Source organism: Pristis pectinata, chromosome 1 (assembly GCF_009764475.1).
Source record: "Pristis pectinata isolate sPriPec2 chromosome 1, sPriPec2.1.pri, whole genome shotgun sequence".
In the NCBI taxonomy this organism is placed as follows: Eukaryota; Metazoa; Chordata; class Chondrichthyes; order Rhinopristiformes; family Pristidae; genus Pristis; species Pristis pectinata.
Genome location: NC_067405.1, coordinates 142,400,810 through 142,423,481, shown reverse-complemented (window position 1 = coordinate 142,423,481; position 22,672 = coordinate 142,400,810). Strand labels below are relative to the sequence as shown.

The window sequence follows — 22,672 nt, the reverse complement described above, 5'->3', positions numbered from 1 at the left end:
CTCTCTGTGTAAAAAAAAACTTGCCCTGCATATCTCCATTAAACATTCCCCCTCTCACCTTAAAGCTATGTGCTCTATTTAATATTTCTACCCTGGGAAAAAGACTCTTGACTGTCTACCCTATCTATGCCTCTCATAATTTTATAAACTTCTTTCAGGTCTCCCTTCAGCCTTGGATGCTCCAGAGAAAACAACCCAAATTTGTCCAGCCTATTCTTATAGTTCATACCGTCTAATCCAGGCAGCATCCTGGTAATCCTCTTCTGCACCCTCTCCAAAGCCTCCATAATGGTGTTGAATTCCATGTGTTTATTTTTGGATATATATCTTTGAACAATATATTGTAGAAAGTGGTCTTTGACCATTCAAGTCATTAGCCACTAGTTCAGCACAATCTGCTTGGGTGTTTTTACCTGGCACACCTCAAGGACTGATCCCTTTTGTTTTGCCTCTGTTCCTCCCATGGGTACAGGTAATTTAGCTTATGCCTATTCTTCAGATGCAAGGCCATGAAGTGAGTACCAGCAATCTCTTCATGCCTGGAGGACCATCACTCCCAAACTCCAGAGCTTCGGCACTGCCCAGCCACTTGCTGCGTCAGCAAAGATTGGGAGTTGAATCTTGTACCTTCTGTTAGCTCAGTCACATGCGAGTGAGTGCACTTGTACAGGAAGTCACTGTGCAAATTATGAAGCTCCCCTAAAAAGAGGCATGCTTTCATTTATATAGTCCCTTGGGGTGACCCAAAATGTCAATTAAGTACTTTTAAAGTGTAGTCACTGTTGTAAGAAATGAAGCAGCCAACCTGCACAGCAAGCTCCCATGTACAGCCATGTGCTGACCAGGACCCCAGGGAGAACTCCCTGCTCTTTGAAATATATCTCCAGGATCTTTTACATTCACTTTTGCTTTAATGCCCAAAAGAAGGCACCTTCATCAATGTAGCCAGCACACCCTCAGTGGGACCGTAGGCCTGAACTCACCTCCAAGGGAATTGAAGCCAAGATCTTGTGTTGCCCATTAAGCTGCAAGGATGTTTCTTAAGAAAAATAAAATTCTCTCAAATCAGCGAGGGTATGAGACCAAAGTAAGTCAAGTTCCCAGGTATTCGTGGCATTTTTAGTTTGGACTACAGGTAGCATCATTCATTTTTAGGCTAGGTAACATCAATTGCACCATTCATTGCATGAGCTATTACTTGGTTCCATTGTTAAATATTGGGGATCTCATATTCCACAGTTCTGATTGTAAATGCCATCTCAAATGAAAAATGAATCAGTGGCCTTGATAATTTGTTCAATTGAATTCTAAAGTCCATTTATAAATTTACTGCTGCTTCATTCCTATGGTTCAAGTCCATGGAGCCACCAGCTCTGGTATGAAGCCAGTGTGTGCTGGATCAGGCCCATGTGTAAAACAGTTCCCAGACTGACTGCTGAATAAACGCCTCCTATTTATTTAATTCCTTATTGCAATAACAGAAGACCAAAATACACTTAAACATAGAATGCACCTCTTGATCACGACTTTTGTGCTTAAAACAGTTCTTCAAATATTTTCTTGGCTGTGTGGACTGACCAATCTAATGTTTAGAATCAGAAATATAGTCTTTTTTTTATAAAGTTAAACAGAAAGTACTGTGGGTACCGGTTTAGTGAAGCAGTGGACAGGACAAATTATGGAATTGAATGCAATGGATTTACTGTACTTTAGGCTTAAAATAGAAAGCTGCGGAACAATTATATCCAACTGGATATCGAAAGGATCAACTTTCAGTTTGGATTGGATGCAGACCAGAGGTGAAAGATTAGTGGGTTAGCTACATCCCCTTCTTTCATAACCTCAGGGTAACTTTACAGTCAATGAAGTACTTCGTGAAGCATAGTAGCTATTGTTAGAAACACAACAATTGCACCATTGCCTGGATCTGCACACAGTAAAGTAGAAATGACCAAATACACTAATGTTGGTTGAGGGATGAACTTCACTGCTGTTTAAAATAGTGCAGTGAGACCTGAGAGGGCTGATGGGATCTTGGTTTAATTTCTTAGTGGAGAAGGAGTTTAGCTACTCCCAGTCTAGCTTGCATGTGATTCCAGTTGTATTCTTCATGTTTAATCCTTTCAATTGGTATTGTGAGCCTTTTAATTGTACAAATGATCGCTGCAAAGTAGTAGACTCTTCACTCTCTCATTAGCAGGCTTTCTCAGTAGACCAAATACTAGCCAACATTCATCTCTTTCTAGTTAAGGTGGCTGCAATTTGCACAGATGTCCCTGTGTGTACTACCCACTCCCCTGTCCCCGACCCTGTGGAAAGTCAAATATGGCGTTTCTTCCACTAAGCTCTCGTCCCATTTCTCCTCTAAGGTGCTGCTTAAGCCTCCCAAATATTAAAAAGCCAGGTTTTGGTCACCTATTTTAATATTTGCCGTGTCTGAATTGACTGCATTTCAAAAGAATGCCAAATGAAAGCTCTTACAGGAATGTGCCTGGATCTGAGTTACGCTTATTGCTTCTGTGAGGACCCATTAGTGGGAAATGTAGGACAATATTTGTTCCAGCCCCACTCATTGGACTTCACTTGCTGGAGGAAGCTGCAAGAACCTCTCCATTCTCAGCGATGGCGGGACCCAGCACAAATTCCAAAGGCAAGAGTGAGGCATTCGCAACCATGTTCAGCCAGAAGGGCTGAGCACACGATCTATCTCGACTTCCTCCTGAGATACGCATCATCTTAGAAGCCAGTCTTGTACTATGCCTCACTGAAACGTGGCTCATACCTGCCTCACCTGACTCTGCTATTCAACCTGACGGCTTCTCAATTCATCGAATGGACCATACAGAGTCCTCAGACAAAGTTAAAGGTGGAGGGGTCTGCTTCTTAACCAATAACTTGTGGTGCTCAGACGTGACGGTCCTGGCGAGCTCCTGCTCACCCAGCCTGGAATATTTAATGGTGAAGTGTCGACTATTCTACCTGCCAAGGGAGTTCGCTTCAGCTATCCTGATGGCAGTCTACATACCACCACAGACGGACATGAAGCCTGCACTCAATGAGCTATACTCTGTGGTCAACAACCTTGAGACAGGATACCCTGAGGCCCTCTTCATCATCACAGGGGACTTCAATCAGGCCAACCTCAAGAATGTATTATCAAAATACCATCAGCACATCTCCTGCTCCACCAGGGGCGCCAACACCCTTGACCACTGCTATACAACCATCAAAGATGCCTTCCGAGCCACCCCTCGTCCTCACTTTGGGAAATCAGACCACCAGGCTGTGCTCCTCCCTGCATACAAACAGAAACTGAAACGGGAGGATCTGGTACGGAGAGTCGTGCAGTGCTGGTCTGAGGAAGCAGATGAGCTCCTACGTGACTGCTTTGAGACAGTGGACTGGTCCATGTTCAAAGACTCAGCTGCTAGCCTTGATGAGTATGTCACCACCATCACGGACTTTATCAGCAAGTGTGTGGAGGACTGTGTACCAAAGAAGACAATACGGGTGTCCCCAAACAGGAAACCATAGATGAACCGGGAGATCCACTCCCTACTGAAGGAGAGGACTGCTGCACACAAATCTGGTGATCCTGATCTGTACAAGAAATCGAGGTATGACCTTTGGAAAGCTATCAGGGATGCCAAGAGGCAATACCAACTCAAAATAGAGTCCCTGACCAGCCGCCAGTTATGCAAGACGAAGTCAGGCTGCATAGCTAACAGCGCATCCCTTCCTGATGAATCCCCATTCTATGTGCGTTTTGAACAAAAGGAAAATGGATTGTCACCATCCACTCTGACAGCCACCAACGCAGCTGAACCTGTGATCACAGTGGAGGACGTAAGATCAGTCTTCCGGAGAGTGAACACGAGGAAAGCACCTGGCCCAGATGGTGTCCCTGGCTGCGTGCTCAGATCTTGTGCTGATCAGCTGGCAGAAGTATTTGCGGACATACTCAACCTCTCCCTGCTTCAATCTCAGGTTCCCTCCTGTTTTAAGAAAACCACTATCATCCCAGTACCGAAGAAAAGCAAGGTAACATGCCTCAATGACTACCGACCAGTGGCTCTGACATCCACCATCATGAAGTGCTTTGAGAGGTTGGTCATGGCACGCATCAACTCCAGCCTAGCAGACAACCTGGACCCATTGCAATTCGCCTATCGGCGAAACAGGTCTACAGTGGATGCCATCTCCCTGGCCCTTCACTCAGCTCTGGAGCATCTAGATAGTAAAGACACATATGTTAGACTATTGTTTATTGACTACAGCTCTGCCTTCAATACAATAATTCCAAGCAAGCTTGTCACCAGACTCCGAGACCTAGGACTCAACACCTCCCTCTGTAACTGGATCCTTGACTTTTTAACAAACAGACCGCAATCAGTCTAATGATAATCAGTGTAATGAATACCTCTGGCACGATTATTCTCAACACTGGTGCCCCACAAGGCTGCGTCCTCAGCCCTCTACTCCCTATACACTCATGACTGTGTGGCCAGACTCTGCTCTAACTCCATCTACAAGTTTGCAGATGATACCACTGTTGTAGGCCGTATCTCAAACAGCGGTGAGTCGGAGTACAGGAAGGAGATAGAGAGCTTAGTGGAATGGTGTCATGACAACAATCTTTCCCTCAATGTCAACAAAACAAAAAAGCTGGTCATTGACTTAAGGAAGGGGGGGGGGGTGTACGTGCACCTGTCTACATCGATGGTGCTGAGGTCGAGAGGGTTGAGAGCTTCAAGTTCCTGGGAGTGAACATCACCAACAGCCAGTCCTAATCAAATCACATAGATGCCACGGCCAAGAAAGCTCACGAGCACTTCTACTTCCTCAGGAGGCTAAAGAAATTTGGTTTGTCCCCTTTGACTCTCACCAACTTTTACCGATGCACCATAGAAAGCATCCTATCTGGATGTATCACGGCTTGGTACAGCAACTGCTCTGCCCAAGACTGCAAGAAGCTGCAGAGAGTTGTGGACACAGCCCAGTGCATCACGGACACCAGCCTCCCCTCCTTGGACTCTTGCCTCTACCTCTCATTGTCTTGGTGCAGCAGCCAGCATAATCAAAGACCCCACCCACCCAGGACATTCTCTCTAATCTTCCATCGGGTAGAAGATACAGGTGCCTGAGGGCACGTACCACCAGACTTAAGGACAGCTTCTACCCCACCGTGATAAGACTATTGAATGGTTCCCTTATACAATGAGATGGACTATGACCTCACGATCTACCTTATTGCACTGCACTTTCTCTGTAGCTGTGACACTTTACTCCGTACTGTTACTGTTTTTACCTGTACTACATCAATTTACTTTGTACTACCTCAATGTAACTGCACTGTGTAATGAATTGACCTGTATGATCGGTTTGTAAGACAAGCTTTTCACTGTACCTTGGTACAAGTGACAATAATAAACCAATACCAATACCAATTCTCTCTTTGAGAGCACTGAATACCACAAAGGCTATGGGGCCAGACAATATCCCAGCTGTAAGACTGAAGACACGTGCTCAAGAACTAGTCATGCCTCTAGCCAGCTTGTTCCAGTGCAGTTACAAAACTGGCATCTACCCAACATTGTGGAAAATTGCCCAGGTACGTTCTGTTCCACAAAAGGCAAGACGAATCCAATCTGGCTTATTGCGCCACTGTGAGTCTACTCTCAATCATCCGCAAAGTGACACTAGGTCTGTCGATAATGCCATCAAGAGATAGTTACTCACTAATAACCTGTTCACCAAAGCTCAATATGGGGTCTTGTGAGCTCCAAATCTCATGGCATTGGTCCAAACATGCAACAAAGAACTACTTGAGGTGGGAGTGACTGCCCTTGACATCAAGGAGCCCTGGGTTGATTTCAATGTTAGAGTCATACGTCACACAAAGGAAGATGGTTGCGGCTGCTGGAGGTCAACCATCCCAGCCCCAGGACATCACTGCAGGAGTTCCTCGGGGCAGTGTCCTAAGCCCAACCATCTTCAGATGTCGCATCAAAGACCTTATTTCCAACTTACGGTCGGAAGTCGGGATAATTCTATGTGGAATTCTTCAGCCAATGAACCAGTCCATGTCTGCTTGCAATAAGACTTCTACAACAGTCAGGGATGGAATCTCAGATGGCAAGTAACACTTTTGTTGCAGAATAGCCAGACAATGACCATCTCCAATGAGAGTGGGTCTAATAATCTTTGACCTTCGGTGGCATTACCATCATCCAGTTACCCACCATCAATGTCTTTGAGAGTCATCAGAAATTTAACAGGACCAGAACATAAATACCATGGCTACAAGAGCTATTCAGAGACTAGGGTCCTGTGACTCACCTGCTGACACCCCAAAGCCTCTCCACCAAGTTAGGAGCATGGTGGAAGGCCAATCATTTGATAAGTGCAGCTCCAACAACTCTTGAGAAGCTCAACACGTTCCAGGACAAAGCAGTCTACTTGATTGGCACCTCTTCCAGCACCCTGAACATTAATTCCCTCCACCACTAGTGCACCCTGTCTGTTGTATGTACCATCTACAAAATTCACGATTAGATGCCTGGGCAACTGCAACAGCACCTCCGAAACCTGTGAACTTTACCATCAAGAAGGACAAGGGCAGGGAACACCACCATCTAAAACCCACCACCATCCTGACTATATCACCAGTCCTCCACTGTTGCTGGATCTAATCCCTGGAGCTCCCCACACAACTGCACTCACCAGAAGGACTACAACAGTTCAAGAAGGGCTCACCACCACCACCACCACCACCTTGAGGATAATTAAACACAGGCTGTAGTACAGCCTGCTGAGTTCCTCCAGCATCACAGTGTTTTTCATCTAGATTCCAGTATCTGCAGTCTGTAAATATAAAAAAAACAGAAAATGCTGGAAACACTCAACAAGCCAGGCAGCATCTGTGGGAAGAGAAACAGAGTCAATGTTTCAGGTTGAAGACTCTTTGTCGGAGGAGAACTTCCGCATTTTTGGGAGAGAAGTGGTAGTGAATTCAACAGTAACTGAAAGTCAAAACAGCAGATGATGGAAATCTGAAATAAAAGAAGAAAATGCTGGAAAAGCTCAGCAGGTCATGCAGCATTTGTGTTGACATGAAACATTATTTCTCTTTCCACAAATACTGCCTGACCTGTTGAGTGTTTCCAGCATCTGCAGTGTTTTGTTTTTCATTTACTCATCGGTAATAAGTGCCAGTGATGCCTGCATCCTGAGGAAGGAATAAGTATATCCTCACCCTGTTCACTGTTAACTCCCATGCTCGCTGACCTTACATGGTCTCTTGGTGCAGTAATGTCGCAATATCCTGCTTCTTGTCCTCAGATCCCCACCAGGCCCTCACCTCCTTATTTTAGTAACCTCCTCGAGCCCTACAACTCTTTGCTCTCCACTTACTGTGGCCTCATCATCACCCTCCATTCCAATAACTCCAGCAGCAGAGATAATGTCCAATGTTCCCAAGGCCTTAAGAATACTTCTTCCCTGAAACTTCTCCACCACTTTTAGTTCTGTGTCACATTTTTTTGGATAAATCCTTGAACCCTTCCAGGATTCTATCACGAAGAAGGAAAAGTGATTAAAACCAAGGCTGAATGTGAATGATTAGCAATGTGCGACGTTTAACAATGTCAGAGGCACTATCTAAATGCACTTACCCTTTGAGAACCCTTTGTGTTGCTGCTTATCCCCTTCAGCAACCAACCTTCACACTCCCCCCCACCCAGCCCGTTCCATCTGCCTCTTGTTTTCCCTCTTTGTCTGCCTCCAGCTATCATCCACCTGTCACCTTCTCCCAGCTCCAACCCCCTCCCCTCCCCTACCTGGTGCAACCTGCCCGTCACCTTTCACCCCTCCTCAGTCCACCAATCAAGATAAGGTCTTTATCAGTCACATGTACATCGAAACACACAGTGAAATACATCTTTGCGTAGAGTGTTCTGGGGGCAGCCCGCAAGTGTCACCACACTTCCAGCGCCAACATAGCATGCCCACAACTTCCTAACCCGTACGTCTTTGGAATGTGGGAGGAAACCGGAGCACCCAGAGGAAACCCACGCAGACACAGGGAGAACGTACAAACTCCTTACAGACAGTGGCCGGATTTGAACCCAGGTCACTGGTGCTGTAATAGCGTTACGCTAACCACTACACTACCGTGCCTGCCCTGTCACACCACTCCCCCTCTCCCCTTTATACTGGCCATCCCCCCCTCTCCACTCTCAATTGTGATGCAGGGTTTCAACCTGAAACATCGACAATCCCACTACCCCAACAGATGCTGCTTGACCTGCCTGAGTTCTTCCAGTAGATTGTTTGTTGATCTAAATGCATGATGTTGCTGGGGAACCTGGTGATAATGGTAGTTTGACAGCAAGGAAGGTATAGGACTGAGAGGTGCTGTGAAAATAGATGGGGCAAGTTATTGCATTGCATCTTGATGGTGGCACATGGTGCATGGATTATGGAGTAAATGGATCACAAGTCATAGAACACTACAGCCAGAAACAGGCCCTTCGGCCCATCTGGTCCATGCCGGCCTGGTTTTCTGCCTAGTCCCATCTACCTGCACCCGGACCATATCCCTCCATACCTCTCTCACCCATGTACCTATCTAAACTTCTCTTAAATGTTAAAATTGAACCCGTATCCACCACTTCTGCTGGCAGCTCATTCCACACTCGCACCACCCTCTGAGTGAAGTAGTTCCCCTCCAGATTCCCCTTAAATATTTCACCTTTCACCCTAAACCTCTTGTTCTCATCTCACACAACCCGAGGGGAAAAAGCCTGCATGCATTCACCCTATCTATACCCCTCATAATTTTTTATACCTCTGTTAGATCTCCCCTCGTTCTCCTGTGTTCCAGGGAATAAAGTCCTAACCTATTCAACCTTTCCCTATAACTCAGGTCTTCAAGTCCTGGCAACATCCGTGTAAATTTTCTCTGCACTCTTTCAAGCTTGTTGATATCTTTCCTGTAGGTAGGTGACCAGAACTGCACACACTACTCTAAGTTTGGCCTCACCAACATCTTATACAACTTCAACATAACATTCCAACTCCTGTATTCAGTGTCCTGATTTATGAAGGCCAATGTGCCAAAAGCTCTCCTTACGAACCTATCTACCTGTGATGCCATATTCAAGGAATTATGGGTCTGTATTCCCGGGTCCCTTTGTTCTACCGCACACCTCAGAGCCCTACCATTCACTGTGTAAGTCCTCCCTGGTTTATCCTCCCAAAGTGCATCACCTCACACTTGTCTGCATTAAATTCCATCTGCCATTTTTCAGCCCATTTTTCTGGCTGGTCAAGATCACACTGAAATCGTTGATAGCCTTCCTAGCTGTCCACTACGCCCCCAATCTTGGTGTCATCCACAAATTTGCTGATCCAGTTTACAACATTATCATCTAAATTATTAATATAGATGATAAACAACAACGGACCCAGCACTGATCCCTGCGGCACACCACTAGTCAGGGAGACAATCATCTACTACCACTCTCTGGCTTCTCCCGCTAAGCCAATGTTGAATCCAATTGATTACTTCATCCTGAATGCCAAGCGACTTAACCTTCTGGACCAGCCTCCCATGCGGGACTTTGTCAAAGGCCTTGCTAAAGTCCATGTAGACAATGTCCACCACTTTCCTTTGATCAACCTTCCTGTTAGCCTCCTTGAAAAACTCTATCAGATTGGTTAGACATGACCTGCCATGCACAAAGCCATGCTGACTATCCCTAATCAGGCCCCGTCTATCCAAATACTTATATATCCTGTCCCTCAGAATACCTTCCAATAATTTACTCACAACTGGCGTCAGGCTCACCGGCCTATAATTTCTCAGCATTCTTAGAGCCTTTCTTAAACAAGATTAGCTATCCTCCAGTCCTCTGGCACCTTACCCGTGGCTAAGGATGTTCTAAATACCTCTACCAGGGTCCCTGCAGTTTCTGCACTAGCCTCCCACAAGGTCCAAGGAGACACCTTGTCAGGCCCTGGGGATTTATCCACCCTAATTCACCTCAAGACGTCAAGCACCTCCTCTTCTGTAATCTGGATACGATGCAAAAAATTAATTTAAGGTCTCTCCCATTTTTTTCGGCTCCACTCATAGATGACCGTGCTGATCTTCAAGAAGACCAATTTTGTCTCTTACTATCCTTTTGCTCAAGATAGCTATGGAAGCCCTTGGGATTCTCTTTCACCTTGTCTGCCAGAGCAACCTCATTTCCTCTTTTAGCCCTCCTGATTTCTCTCTTAAGTGTCCTCTTGCATTTCTTATTTCTTTCATCAAGCAACTCATTTGATCCTAATGGCCTCTACCTGATATGCGCCTCCTTTTTCTTTACCAAGGCCTCAATATCCCTCGATAGCCAAGGTTCCCTAATCCTGTTAGCCTTGCCTTTTATTCTAATAGGAAGATACAGATTCTGTATACTCTATATTTCACCTTTGAAGGCCTCCCACTTACCAAGCATCTCTTTGCTGGAAAATAACCTATCCCAATGCACGCCTGCCAGATCTCTTCTGATGCCCTCAAAATTGGCCTTCTTCCAGTTTAGAATCTTAACCCTAGGACCAGTCCTGTCCTTCTCCATAATCATCTTGAAACTAATGGAACTATGATCACTAGATCCAAAGTGTTCCCCTACACTCACTTCTGTCACCTGCCCGGTCTCATTCCTTAAGAGGAGATCCAGTATTGCACTCTCTCTAGTTGGGACCTCTACATATTGATTAAGGAAACTTTCCTGAACACACTTAACAAGCTCTATCCCATCCAGTTCTTTTACAGTATGGGTGTCCCAGTCAATATGGGGAAAGTTAAAATCACCTACTATCACAACTTTATATTTCCTACAACTGTCTGCTATCTGTCCACAAATTTGCTCCTCTAAATCCCACTGGAGATCTATAATATAGTCCCATTAACATCATCATCCCTTTTTTATTCCTCAGTTCCACCCAAGTTGCCTCGGTAGTCAAGCCCTCCGGTATGTCCTCTCTGAGCACTGCCATGACATTTTCCCTGATGAGTAATGCCACTCCTTCCCCTTTAATACTTCCCCCTCTATCATGTCTCAAACAACAGAACCCCGGAACATTAAGCTGCCAGTCCTGCCCCTCCTGCAACCAAGTCTCGCTAATGGCTACAACATCATAATTTCACGTACAGATCCATGCTCTAAGTTCATACGCCTTACCTACAATACTCCTTCCATGTAATAGACACAACTCAGAACATTAATCCCAGCATGTTCAACCTCTTGGTTTCCATCTTTGCTTGTAGTCTTAACAACTACTTTCCCCACAGCCCCTCCACTTGCTGCCCTGTCACTCTGGCTCCCACCCAGTGGTCAGGGCTCCATTATTGTGGAATGCTACGTCCTGTATTCTGAAAATTCCATTCCCTATCCAGAAAGCAGCTGGACAGCCAGCTCCCAGACCAGTCAGAGATGGATGACAGAGAAGAGGCTCATCCTGTGAATTTTCTTCCAGTCCAGATGAAGGGTCTTGACCCGAAATGTCGATTGTCCATTTCCCTCCACAGATGCTGCCTGACCCGCTGAGTTCTTCCAGCAGTTTGTTTTTTGCTCCAGATTCCGGCATCTGAGTCTCTTGTGTCTTCATTCTTTCTCTGTTGGAAACTATGCAGCCTCCCCTCGACACCGTATCAGCTCTGTGTGGGGATCACCATTGAGTTGTACAGCATAGAAACAGGCCCTTCAGCCCACTGTGTCCATGCCGCCCATTGTACCTCCCTACAACAATCCCATTTACTTGGTTGGTAGTCTTCTATGCCTTGGAAATCCACGTTCCTGTCTCAATGCTTCTGAGGTAGTCAAGTTTCAAACCAACAGCAATGGGGGAGCAATATTAAGGTCACCGAGGGCCAATTCTGTCTAAGAGCAGCGGCAGAGGCTCCTTTAGAACTCTGAAGTGGTTAAAGAGTGCCTTTTAGAAGTTAAGGACAAGCAGCATGAGTAGGCTACCTGACATGTTCCCCCGTGCTTGTGGTCAAAAGAGTTTGTTCAAGTTAACAGTTACTGTAAATATTGGGAAAGCAGATACTGTCCTAATCCATCAGGCCAAAAGCGAGGCTTGCAGCAGGGTGGAGGTTTTATTTGTTTGTATTGGCAGCCGATTAGTTCAGTGTGGATGATGCTGCTCAGGTTGCCAATAACAATGCTGCTTAGCAACTGGTGTGATGAATGGGAGTAACAGGGAGCATTCCACACTGGAAGCAGTGTCCTTTCGGTCAGACTTCCTTCTTGTTACTAACTCGTGGGTCAAAGGACCAAAAGTTGTGAGTTGGTTGCTCAATGCAGTTTTTCAACAGGTCGGTGAGCTTAGCTCTGAGCAGGAGAGGAGAACACATCAAGGGGAGCGGTGCACATGCTCCTGTCTACATCAATGATGCTGAGGTCAAGAGGGCTGAGAGCTTCAAGTTCCTCAGAGTGAACATCACCAATAGCCTGTCCTGTTCCAACCACGTAGACACCACTGCCAAGGAAGCTGATCATGGCCTCTACTTCCTCAGGAGACTAAAGAAATTTGGCATGTACCCGTCGATCCTCACCAATTTTTATCAATGCACCATATAATGCATCCTATTTGGATGCATCACAGCTTGGTACGGCAACTGCTCTGCCTCTGAGTTCAAGAAACTGCAGAGAGTTGTGGACACAGCTCAGCACATCACAGAAACCAGCCTCCCCTCCATGGACTCTGTCTATACCTCTTGCTGCCTCGATAAAGCAGCCAGCATAATCAAAGACCCCACCAACCCTGGACATTCTCTCTTCTTCCCTCTCCTGTCAGACAGAAAGTACAAAAGCCTGAAACCACGAACCACCAGGCTCAAGGACAGCTTCTATCCTGCTGTTATAAGACTATTGAATGGCCCCCAATATGATAAAGTGGACGCTTGACCTTACAATCTACCTCGTTATGGCCTTGCATATTGTCTGCCTGTACTGCACTTTCTCTGTAACTGTAACACTTTATTCTGCACTCTGTTATTGTTTTCCCTTGTACTACGTCAGTCAGTGCACTGTTGTAATGAATTGATCTGTATGAACGGTGTGCAAGACAAGTTTTTCACTGTGCCTCAGTACATGTGACAATAATAAACCAATTTACCAATTTACACCAGGGTTTTTGGAAGTCTGTGGTGATGACAAGGGAAAAGTGGGTCTCAGGTGCAAACAAACACCATTTGATCCCTTTTCCTGGAATTAGGAGATGGGAAAGAATTTGTTCATTTGATGCAAAATATATCAAACCGCTTTGGAATAGAAGATCTTTTAGATTTGTATAATCTTCACTTTACCAGCCACCATCACCAAAAGGCAGGTTATTGGCTCACCATCACACTGCTGATGGTGGGACATTGCTGTGTCCAAAATTGGTTGCCTCCTTTCATATGTACACCTAACCTGGTCTCGGAGAGTGTCAATTACATTCTTTCTTGAAACATAGTCACTCTTAAGCTATAGGAAATGAGGTGACCAATTTTACTGAGGAAGCACACTTGTATGCTTAAGGGCACGGTAGTGTAGCGGTTAGTGTGATGCTATTACAGCACCAGCTACCCAGGTTCAATTCCGGCTGCTGTCTGTAAGGAGTTTGTACATTCTCCCTGTGTATGCGTGAGTTTCCTCCGGGTGCTCCGGTTTCCTCCCACATTCCAAAGATGTACGGGTTAGGAAGTTGTGGGCATGCTATGTTGGCGCTGGAAGCGTGGCAACATTTGCAGGCTGCCCCTAGGACACTCTACGCAAAAGATACATTTCGCTGTGTGTTTTGATGCACATGAGACTAATAAAGATATCTTATCTCTTATCTGTTTGACTTGGTTACAATGAGTCAAGTTTCCAAGGTCGGCATGGACATGGTGGGCCGAAGGGCCTGTTTCTGTGCTGTATGACTCTAGGGCTCCTCAGGATGTTGACCAACAGCAGGTGAAAAGATAATGGCACATGCGATGGATGAGAATGTGTTTTATCTTTCTTACTAATTCTGGGGATGACATTAATGGCCGGTTGTCCAGGCTGGATACAATGGCCAGCTATACCATTTCATTAGGAGGTTAAGAGTCTCCAGACTGGCAAAGCAACCTGACACCTTTTGGGGTGATTCGTAACAGGCTCCATGGCTGAAAATCCGGCCCTTTTGCCTTTGTTCCCACAGAGTGAACAACCTGATAAGAGTTTCAGAGCCATTTTGAAAGGTCTTCTTTCTCAAACTGGAAAGTCTTCTCCTGGAGTTAGTGGGACATTCAAATTCACTGAGAGATGGAATGGAAAGGTAGAAAGCTCAAATGTTGCTAAGAACTGAGAAGACCCTTGAGGGAATAAGGCCAGAGGTTGGGGTTCTCTGGGTTTGAGAGTTGGAGGTTGGGGTTCTCTGGGTTTGAGAGTTAGAGGTTGGGGTTCCCAAGGTTTGAGAGTGTCAGGAAGGTGACATTCAGGGTGGAATATTCAGCTGCTCTAGGTCAAGGCTGTCTTTCTAATGTGATAGTTTGGACAACCACAAGGCTTAGCAGCCTCCCCAAATGACAAGATTGATTTAGGTAAGGTGGGACTCAAGGCATTTTTAGAGGGGAGGGTGGACTCCCCTCTCTGAAGGGCATTAGTGAACCTGTTTCTTTTTGTCACACAGAACAGTGCCACAACAGTTCCAGGGTCTATGGAAAGACCAGGAGGGTTTAAATGGATGGCTCCACCAAAGGACCAGTATATGCACAATGGGCCAAATAGCCTCTTCTGCGAGGTATCATTCTATGATTTCAAATGATTTCCCCTTCAGTCTAGGAAATAGGGGCAACACACATAATGACTGCTGATTGATATGTGATATACTGCCCAATCCACCTTCACCTTATAACCATCCAAGGGCAAATACTGCAGATACTGAAAATAGGAAATAAAAACAGAAAATACTAGAAAAACTCAGCAGACCTCCAGCACAGTTCCAACATAAATTCGAGGAACGCCACTTCATCTTCTCATTGGGCATGTTACAGCCTTCCAGATTCAACATTGAACTCAACCATTTCAGATAGCCAGCCATTCCAGCTTTGTAAAACAAGTAAAACTGCAGATGCTGAAACCTGAGTTCTGAGGAAGGATCCCTGACCCAAAACATTGACTTGTTTCTCTTTCCATGGATGCTGATTGACTGGCTGAGATTTTCCAGCCTTTCACTGGACTTTTCCAGCATTCAGTTTTATTCTCTCCTGGGGATTTCAGAGTTCACTCTGTGCCTCCTACCTCTGCCTCTCCCGAAGACACACCTTCTGTAATTTGCTAGCCTTTCCCACCTTCCCTCAGCTGCCACCACAACCACTTGTGTTACCCTGTCAATGTGGCGCAGCTGGTAGAGCCGCTGCCTCACGGCGCCACAGCCAGCATAATCAAAGACCTCACCCACCTGGGACATTCTCTCTTCTCTCCTCTTCCATCGGGTGGAAGATACAGGAGCCTGAAGGAACGTACCACCAGACTTAAGGACAGCCTCTACTCCACTGTGATAAGACTATTGAACGGTTCCCTTATACAGTGAGATGGACTATGACCTCATGATCTACCTTGTTGTGACCTTGCACCTTATTGCACTGCACTTTCTCTGTAGCTGTGACACTCTACTGTTATTGTTTTTAACCTGTACTACATCAATGCACTTTATACTAAATGTAACTGCACTGTGTAATGAATTGACCTGTACAATCGATATGCAAGACAAGTTTTTCACTGTACCTCGGTACAAGTGACAATAATAAACCAATACCAATACCAGAGACCCGGGTTCAATCCCGACCTCCGGTGCTGTATGTGTGGAGTTTTCATGTTCTCCCTGTGACCCCATGGGTTTCCCCAGATTGATTGGCCACTGTAAAGTTGAGTGAGTTGTAGAATCTCGGGGGAGTTGATGGGAATGTGGGGAGAATGAAATGGAATCTGTGTAGGGTGGTTGATGGTGGGGATGGACTCTGTGGGCCGAAGGGCCTGCTTCCACTCTCTTTAACTGACAGTCTCTCTGGGTGTGCATTTCTAGCTATTTCCAATTCTGGTCATTAACTTGAAACGGTAGCAACAAACAATCTGCTGGAGGAGGAACTCAGCAGGTCGAGCAGCTTCTGTGGGGTGGGTTGAGGAATTGTCGATGTTTCACGTCGAGGGTCAAGACCCTGCATCAGGACTTGAGAAGTTAACCCTGTACCTCTCATCTGATAGCAGTCTGCCTGATTTGTTGAGCGTTTCCAGTTTTAATGCCACACAGGAGCTACTAATGCTGCACAGGAGCAGGACGTCCAGTGTCTATCTTCCTACTTTAAGTTGAGTGAGCTAGGGCTTTTCTCTTTGGAGAGGAGGATGATAGGTGACTTGATAGAGGTGTACAAGAGGCATAGATCGAGTGGACAGTCAGAGACTTTTTCCCAGGGCGACAATGGCTAACACGAGGGGACATAATTTTAAGGTGATGGGAGGAAGATATAAGGGGGATGTCAGGGCTAAGTTTTTTTACAGAGAGTGGTGGGTGCGTGGAACGCACTGCCAGCAGAGGTTGTGGGGGCAGGTACATTAGGGACGTTTAAGACACTCTTAGATAGACATATGAATGATAGGGAAATGGAGGGCTATGTGGGAGGGATAGATCTTAGAGCAGGATAAAATGTCAGCACAACATTGTGGGCTGAAGGGCCTGTACTGTGCTGTAATGTTCTATGTACTCCTGATGTCACTAGACTGGATTAATTGGTATCCAACCTTCCTTACACAGCACCTGCTGAGCTGAGGTCTTACCTGCACCATCACCGACATGGGTTACCACATCCAGATGTTTCCTCGCACAGCTTTCAGGGTGAGCTGATCTCTGAATGAGGTATCCACATTTCTTTATAACTTGTCAAGGTTCTGATGAAACAGAACCTAAACCCTACAGAACCCAAAGGCAATCTGCAGCCTCTTGTACCATAAAGCAGCATAAATCAGAATTTTCACTTTATTTATCTGTATGTTTCTTTTCCATGTCTTTACACAAAGTAGCACACAGCAATGTGTGGAGTATCCCATAACAACATGAAAAGAGGCCATTCAGCCCATCAGATCCCTGGAATCCCCTGCTGTCTATTCCCTTGGAAACAGTGCTTTTCACTCAACAGGTGGGTGACAGTCAGTGCCGAGTGGTTGGGCTGAATGGCCTGTTTCCATGTTGTATCTCACAGGTGTCCAGTGTTGTATTCCCACGGGTTCTGAGTTAATGTTCACACTCCACAGGGAACATTTTAACTGGATATTCTGGGTCTACTTTCTGCTCATCGAGGTGGAGGATATTAGTGTTTGGAACTGCACCGACAGCCAGTGGTCCCTAGCACAGGGGAGGGGAATCTAAAACAAGAGGGCATAGGTTTAAAGTGAGAGGAGAAAGATTTAAAGCGGACCTGAGGGGCAACTTTATCCACACAGAAGCGGGGATATGAAATGAGCTGCCAGAGGAAGTGGTTGAGGTGGGTACAATTCCAACAATTTAAAGACATTTGGACAGGTACATGGATAGGGAAACTTTAGAGGGATTTGGGCCAAATGTAGGCAAATGGGACTCACTCAGGTAGGCAACTTGGTCAGTATGGACGAGTTGGGCCGAGGGGCCTGTTTCCGTGCTGTATAGCTCTATGACAGCACACTGGACCCACGTAGAGAGCAGTTTCCTGCATCCCCTTATGTTACAGCCACACAGCTTAAAGTGGATGTGTTAATGCCAACGTGATCTGTGTGTGTTTACGTGATTGATGGCTGTATTGTAGTTTCGCTGGAAGAAATTTACCTTTGATTCCTTAGTGTTAACCAGGTGACATTCACTGGAATCAACACTAACATAATGTGGTGGGGAGGGGGAACGGTACAAGTGATTGGCCAAAACTGTGTGCAACGAGACCAGCTTTATTTCATCTGTGGACAAGATCTGATACAAACCATAACCGGTGCCACCAGCTGGGGATTAGAAATGCCTCAATTGGGCATCACTCCTCCTATTTTGTGCCCAAACCAGGGATCACCGGTGTAAAAGCACTGAAGAAGTGGAGCACTTCTGAGAGTGAAGTTGGCACCTTTGGAATTGATGTGAGTGGCCACTGGTTTTAGATATGGCTGCTTAAAGTGGTGGGGCTGTGTGATAAGGATCGTTGTAACAGTTCTAAAGCACAGAATCTGGCCCTTCGGTCCACCACGTCCATGCTGACCATTGCAGCCATCTATATTAATCCCACTTACCTGTATTTGGTCTGTAACCTTCTAAGCCTTGTCTAGATGCTTCTTTAATGTTGTGGGAGTCTCTGCCTCCACCACCTCTTCAGGCAGCATGTTCCAGACTCCAACCACCCTCTGTGTGAAATAATTCCCCTTCAAATCCCCTCTACACCTTCTACTTCTCACCTTAAACCAACACACAAAAAGCTGGAGGAACTCAGTGGGTCAGGCATCTTAAACCTATGCCCTTTTTTCCTAGGCACCCCCACCATGGGAAAAGGATTCTTACTACCTATCTTATCTAGCCCTCTGTATACCTCTATCAAGTTACCCCTCGGTCTTCTCCATTCCACGGAAAACAAACCCAGCTTATTCAATCTCTCCTTATAACAGGACTTGGTGCAAAGTTCACTGTTGGCTTCCAGCAACAGAACATATCTCCATTGCTCAAATCAGATGTGGAGTCTGAGATCACCTGTCTTAGTGAGGAGGCTGATTTAGCATCAATGGAAGGGGTGGGGTAGATGTACAAAAGGATCTTCCTGGGGCGTGTTAAGCTGCTGTTTCTTCATGGTGCTTTCCGAGTGTAAATACAACGCTCTACTGCTTGATAGCTCTTGGAGGGCCAGGGTGTGCACACCAGCGGCTCTACTTCCTCAGAAGGCTAAGGAAATTCGGCATGTCCCCATTGACCCTCACCAATTTTTATTGATGCACCATAGAAAGCATCCTATCCGGTTGCATCACACGTTGGTACGGCAACTGCTCTGCCTGTGACCGCAAGAAACCGCAGAGAGTTGTGGACACAGCCCAGCACATCATGAAAACCAGCCTCCCCTCCATGGACTCTGTCTACACAATCATAATCACAACATAATCAAAGACCCCTCCCACTCCAGTCATTCTCTTTTCTGCCCCCCGCCCCCCCATCAGTAAGAAGATACAAAAGCTTGAAAACATGCACCACCAGGTTCAAGAACAGATTCTATCCTGCTGTTATAACTCTTGAATGGACCTCTTATACAATAAAGATGAACTCTTGATCTCTCAATCTACCTCGTCGTGGCCCTTGCACTTTATTTGTCTGCCTGCACTGCACTTTCCCTGTAACTGTAACACTATATTCTGTATTCTGTTATTGCGTTTCCCTTTGTACTACCTCGATGTGCTTATGTTTAGAATAATCCGTATGGGTGCCACGCTAAACAAGGTTTTCTGCTGTATCTTGTTACATGTGACAATAGTAAACCAATTAGTATGAACTGAACAGTCTCACTCTAGGCTAAATAGAGTCAGTGGTTGCTGTGGGGCTATTGAAACAGGACTGGGATTCCTCAGTTAAATTAGACCCACTTTCTCCATGTTAATGATCCATCTCAATAGGTCATTGGATGGAGCACCAAGTTGGGACAACTGAACCCTCTGGTGACGATACAAACGTAAGTATGTTCTACTGCAGTTCTGTATGGTGACGAGTTAACCAGCCACGGTTACAGTTCACTCACTCGGCAATCTCGGCCAGCCGCTGCCGCCTGCCGCCGGTTACCGCGGTGACAGCGGGCACCGCAGGAGATGCGGCTGAAGCTGGCGAGGTGGCTGCCGGAGGAGGAGCTGCTCTTTCGGCCGGAGACAGTCTGCCCCCGGTACAGCTGCGCCCGCTGGCGGCAGAGTCCCACCTTGCTCAGCAGGACGAAGACGTCCCTGCGGAAGGCCCTGGTGAAGATGGCGTAGAGGAAGGGGTTGGCGCAGGAGTTGAGCGGGTAGAAGAGCACCAGCAGTATCTTGGAGTTGGTCACGGTTATCAGGGGTCTGTTCAAGATGGCGGACAGCGCGTAGAAAGAGATGGGCGCCATGCAGGTGAAGTCGGTGAAGATCAACACCGCCATCCTTTTGGCAATTTTGGTGTCCTTGCCACCCGGTTTGTAGTGAGGGCTCTTCACCGTGATGTAGATCTTGATGTAGCAGGCACAGATGATCATGAAAGCCACAATGTTGAGCAGCAGCACCAGAACGACATAGCCCTGAGCCAGCAGGGTCCCGGTGTCCATTGGTAGGCAGATGCTGACCTTGATGTAGCTGCTGACCCCCACGATGGGCAGAAGGGCCAGGACAGAGCAGAGCAGCCAACCTCCAGCCATGATCGCCGTGGCGTGGCGCAGCCGGATCTTCCGGTCCAGGCGCATGGCAAAGTTGATGGCATACCAGCGCTCCAACGTGATGACAGTGAGCGTGTAGACTGAGAACTCACTGGCGAAGACACTGAAGAACCCAGCCGAGTTACAGCCGGGCCCCGTCTGCCAGTCTATGGCGTAGTTGTAGTATTCGCTCCTGGTATAGAGGTCCACCGAAGCGATCTGGAGCAGGTAGACACCCATGCAGAAGTCTGCAATGGCCAGGTTGCACATCAGAAACCTGGGAACTGTCAGCTTGTAGTGGCTGGTCAGCAGAATCAGGAGAACAAAGACGTTCCCCCCTATAGCCAACAGATTGACAAACCACACAATAGTCCGCAAAGAGTTGTAACCCATAATGTCCTCGCAGGGGTTGAATTCATCCGGTTCCGGCCGGCACACAATCTCCTCGCCGCCCCCACACACCAGGTAGTCATAATGGCTGTCGAAGGCTTGCACGTGATCTTCCTGAGGGTTCTTCAGCTCCTGGCCAAAGCCAACCTCTCCGTCGCCTTGCTCCTCGAAGAACACGTAATAGTGGGAGTTGCTGTGTGAATCCCGCCGCTCCAAGCCCTGCTCAGGGCTGCGGCCGCCTGTGTTGCCCTCCGCGTAGTCTTGGTAAAAAGGCCCGTCGTACAAAGTGAAGGACCTTCTCTGTCGGAGACCAAGGCCAAAGGTCTGGTTGCACATCAGTGACTCCAGAAGCCTGTAGGGCAAACTGAGGACCAGGAAGATGCGCATTAGTCTTGGAACATCAAACCCTTCGAAAATCACGTGAAAAGAAATCGACGGGACGGGTATTTTGTCATCACTGTGGTGAAGTCAGCAAGCTGCCTCCAACTGTAACAGAGTCATGGAGACACCCAGCATGGAAACTGCCCACTGAGTCTGCTCCAACCATCAACCACCCACTTACACCAATCCTACACTGATCCCACTTAATTTCCTCCCCATTCCCCTCATTGTCTCCCAGATTCTACCACCCACCTGGACACTAGGGGTAGATTACAGTGGCTAACTAACCCACCCAAAGACGTGTGGGATGTGGGAGGAAGGTAAGATAAGATAAGGTCTTTATCAGTCACATGTACATTGAAACCCACAGTGAAATGCATCTTTTTGCGTAGAGTGTTCTGGGGGCAGCCCGCAAGTGTCGCCACGCTTCCGGCGCCAACATAGCATGCCCACAACTTCCTAACCCGTACGCCTTTGGAATGTGGGAGGAAACCGGAGCACCCGGAGGAAACCCACGCAGACACGGGGAGAACGTACAAAAACCCACGTGGTCACAGGGAAATCGTGCGAACCGCAACAGGCAGCGCACCTCGGGCTCGAACCGGGGTCACTGGAGATCTGAGGCAGCAGCCCTACTCACTTCACCACTGTGTCGGCCCCCCCTACTGATGTGTTTCAGTTGGCGTGGAAGCTCAAATGCTGGCTGGCATGATCAATGCGGCCCTCAGCAAGTCTTGAGCTCGGCCAGTGAACACTTTCCAGTCTCGGGCACTCTCCCTGCCGCATGCATTGAGGCAGAACCTCCTCCACGATCTTCTGCCATTGTGGAGGGTGGAGATGGCGGTAGAAGTGTTGGTGAGGGGATGGCAGAGGGCAAGTAGGGTTGAGGGTGAGGGAGCAGGATTGCGACAAGGAATTAGGGATAATATCAACATCTGTCCAGAATATCCTCCGTGACTGAACCTCCATAACCCTCTCAGGGAGAGTGTTCTAAGAAAGCATAGAACATTACAGCACAGTACAGGCCCTTCAGCCCACAATGTTGTGCCAACATTTTATCCTACTCTAAGATCTATCTAACCCTTCCCTCCCACATAGCTCTCCATTTCTCTATCATTCATGTGTCTATCTAAGAGTCTCTTACATGTCCCTAATGTATCTGCCCCCACAACCTCTGCAGGCAGTGCGTTCCACACACCCACCACTATCTGTGTAAAAAACTTACCCCTGACATCCCCCTTATATCTTCCTCCAATCACCTTAAAATTATGTCCCCTCGTGTTAGCCACTGTCGCCCTGGGAAAAAGTCTCTGACTGTCCACTTGATCTACGCCTCTTATCATCTTGTACACCTCTATCAAGTCCCCTCTCATCCTCCTTCTCTCCAAAGAGAAAAGCCCTAGCTCGCTCAACCTATCCTCATAAGTCATGCTCTCCAATCCTGGCAACATCCTGGTAAATCTCCTCTGCACCCTCTCTAAAGCTTCCACA

General features: G+C 46.9%; 1 protein-coding gene across 1 annotated transcript in view; it reads right to left on the bottom strand.

The window, feature by feature from the left end:
- Positions 1-19,765: 19,765 nt before the first annotated feature.
- tshr (thyroid stimulating hormone receptor) overlaps positions 19,766-22,672 on the bottom strand; it is an 88,182-nt gene continuing 85,275 nt past the window's right edge. The window contains exon 11 of the mRNA XM_052019491.1: positions 19,766-21,152. Coding sequence (XP_051875451.1) covers positions 19,766-21,152 — 1,387 coding nt within the window. The remainder of the gene's footprint in view (positions 21,153-22,672) is intronic.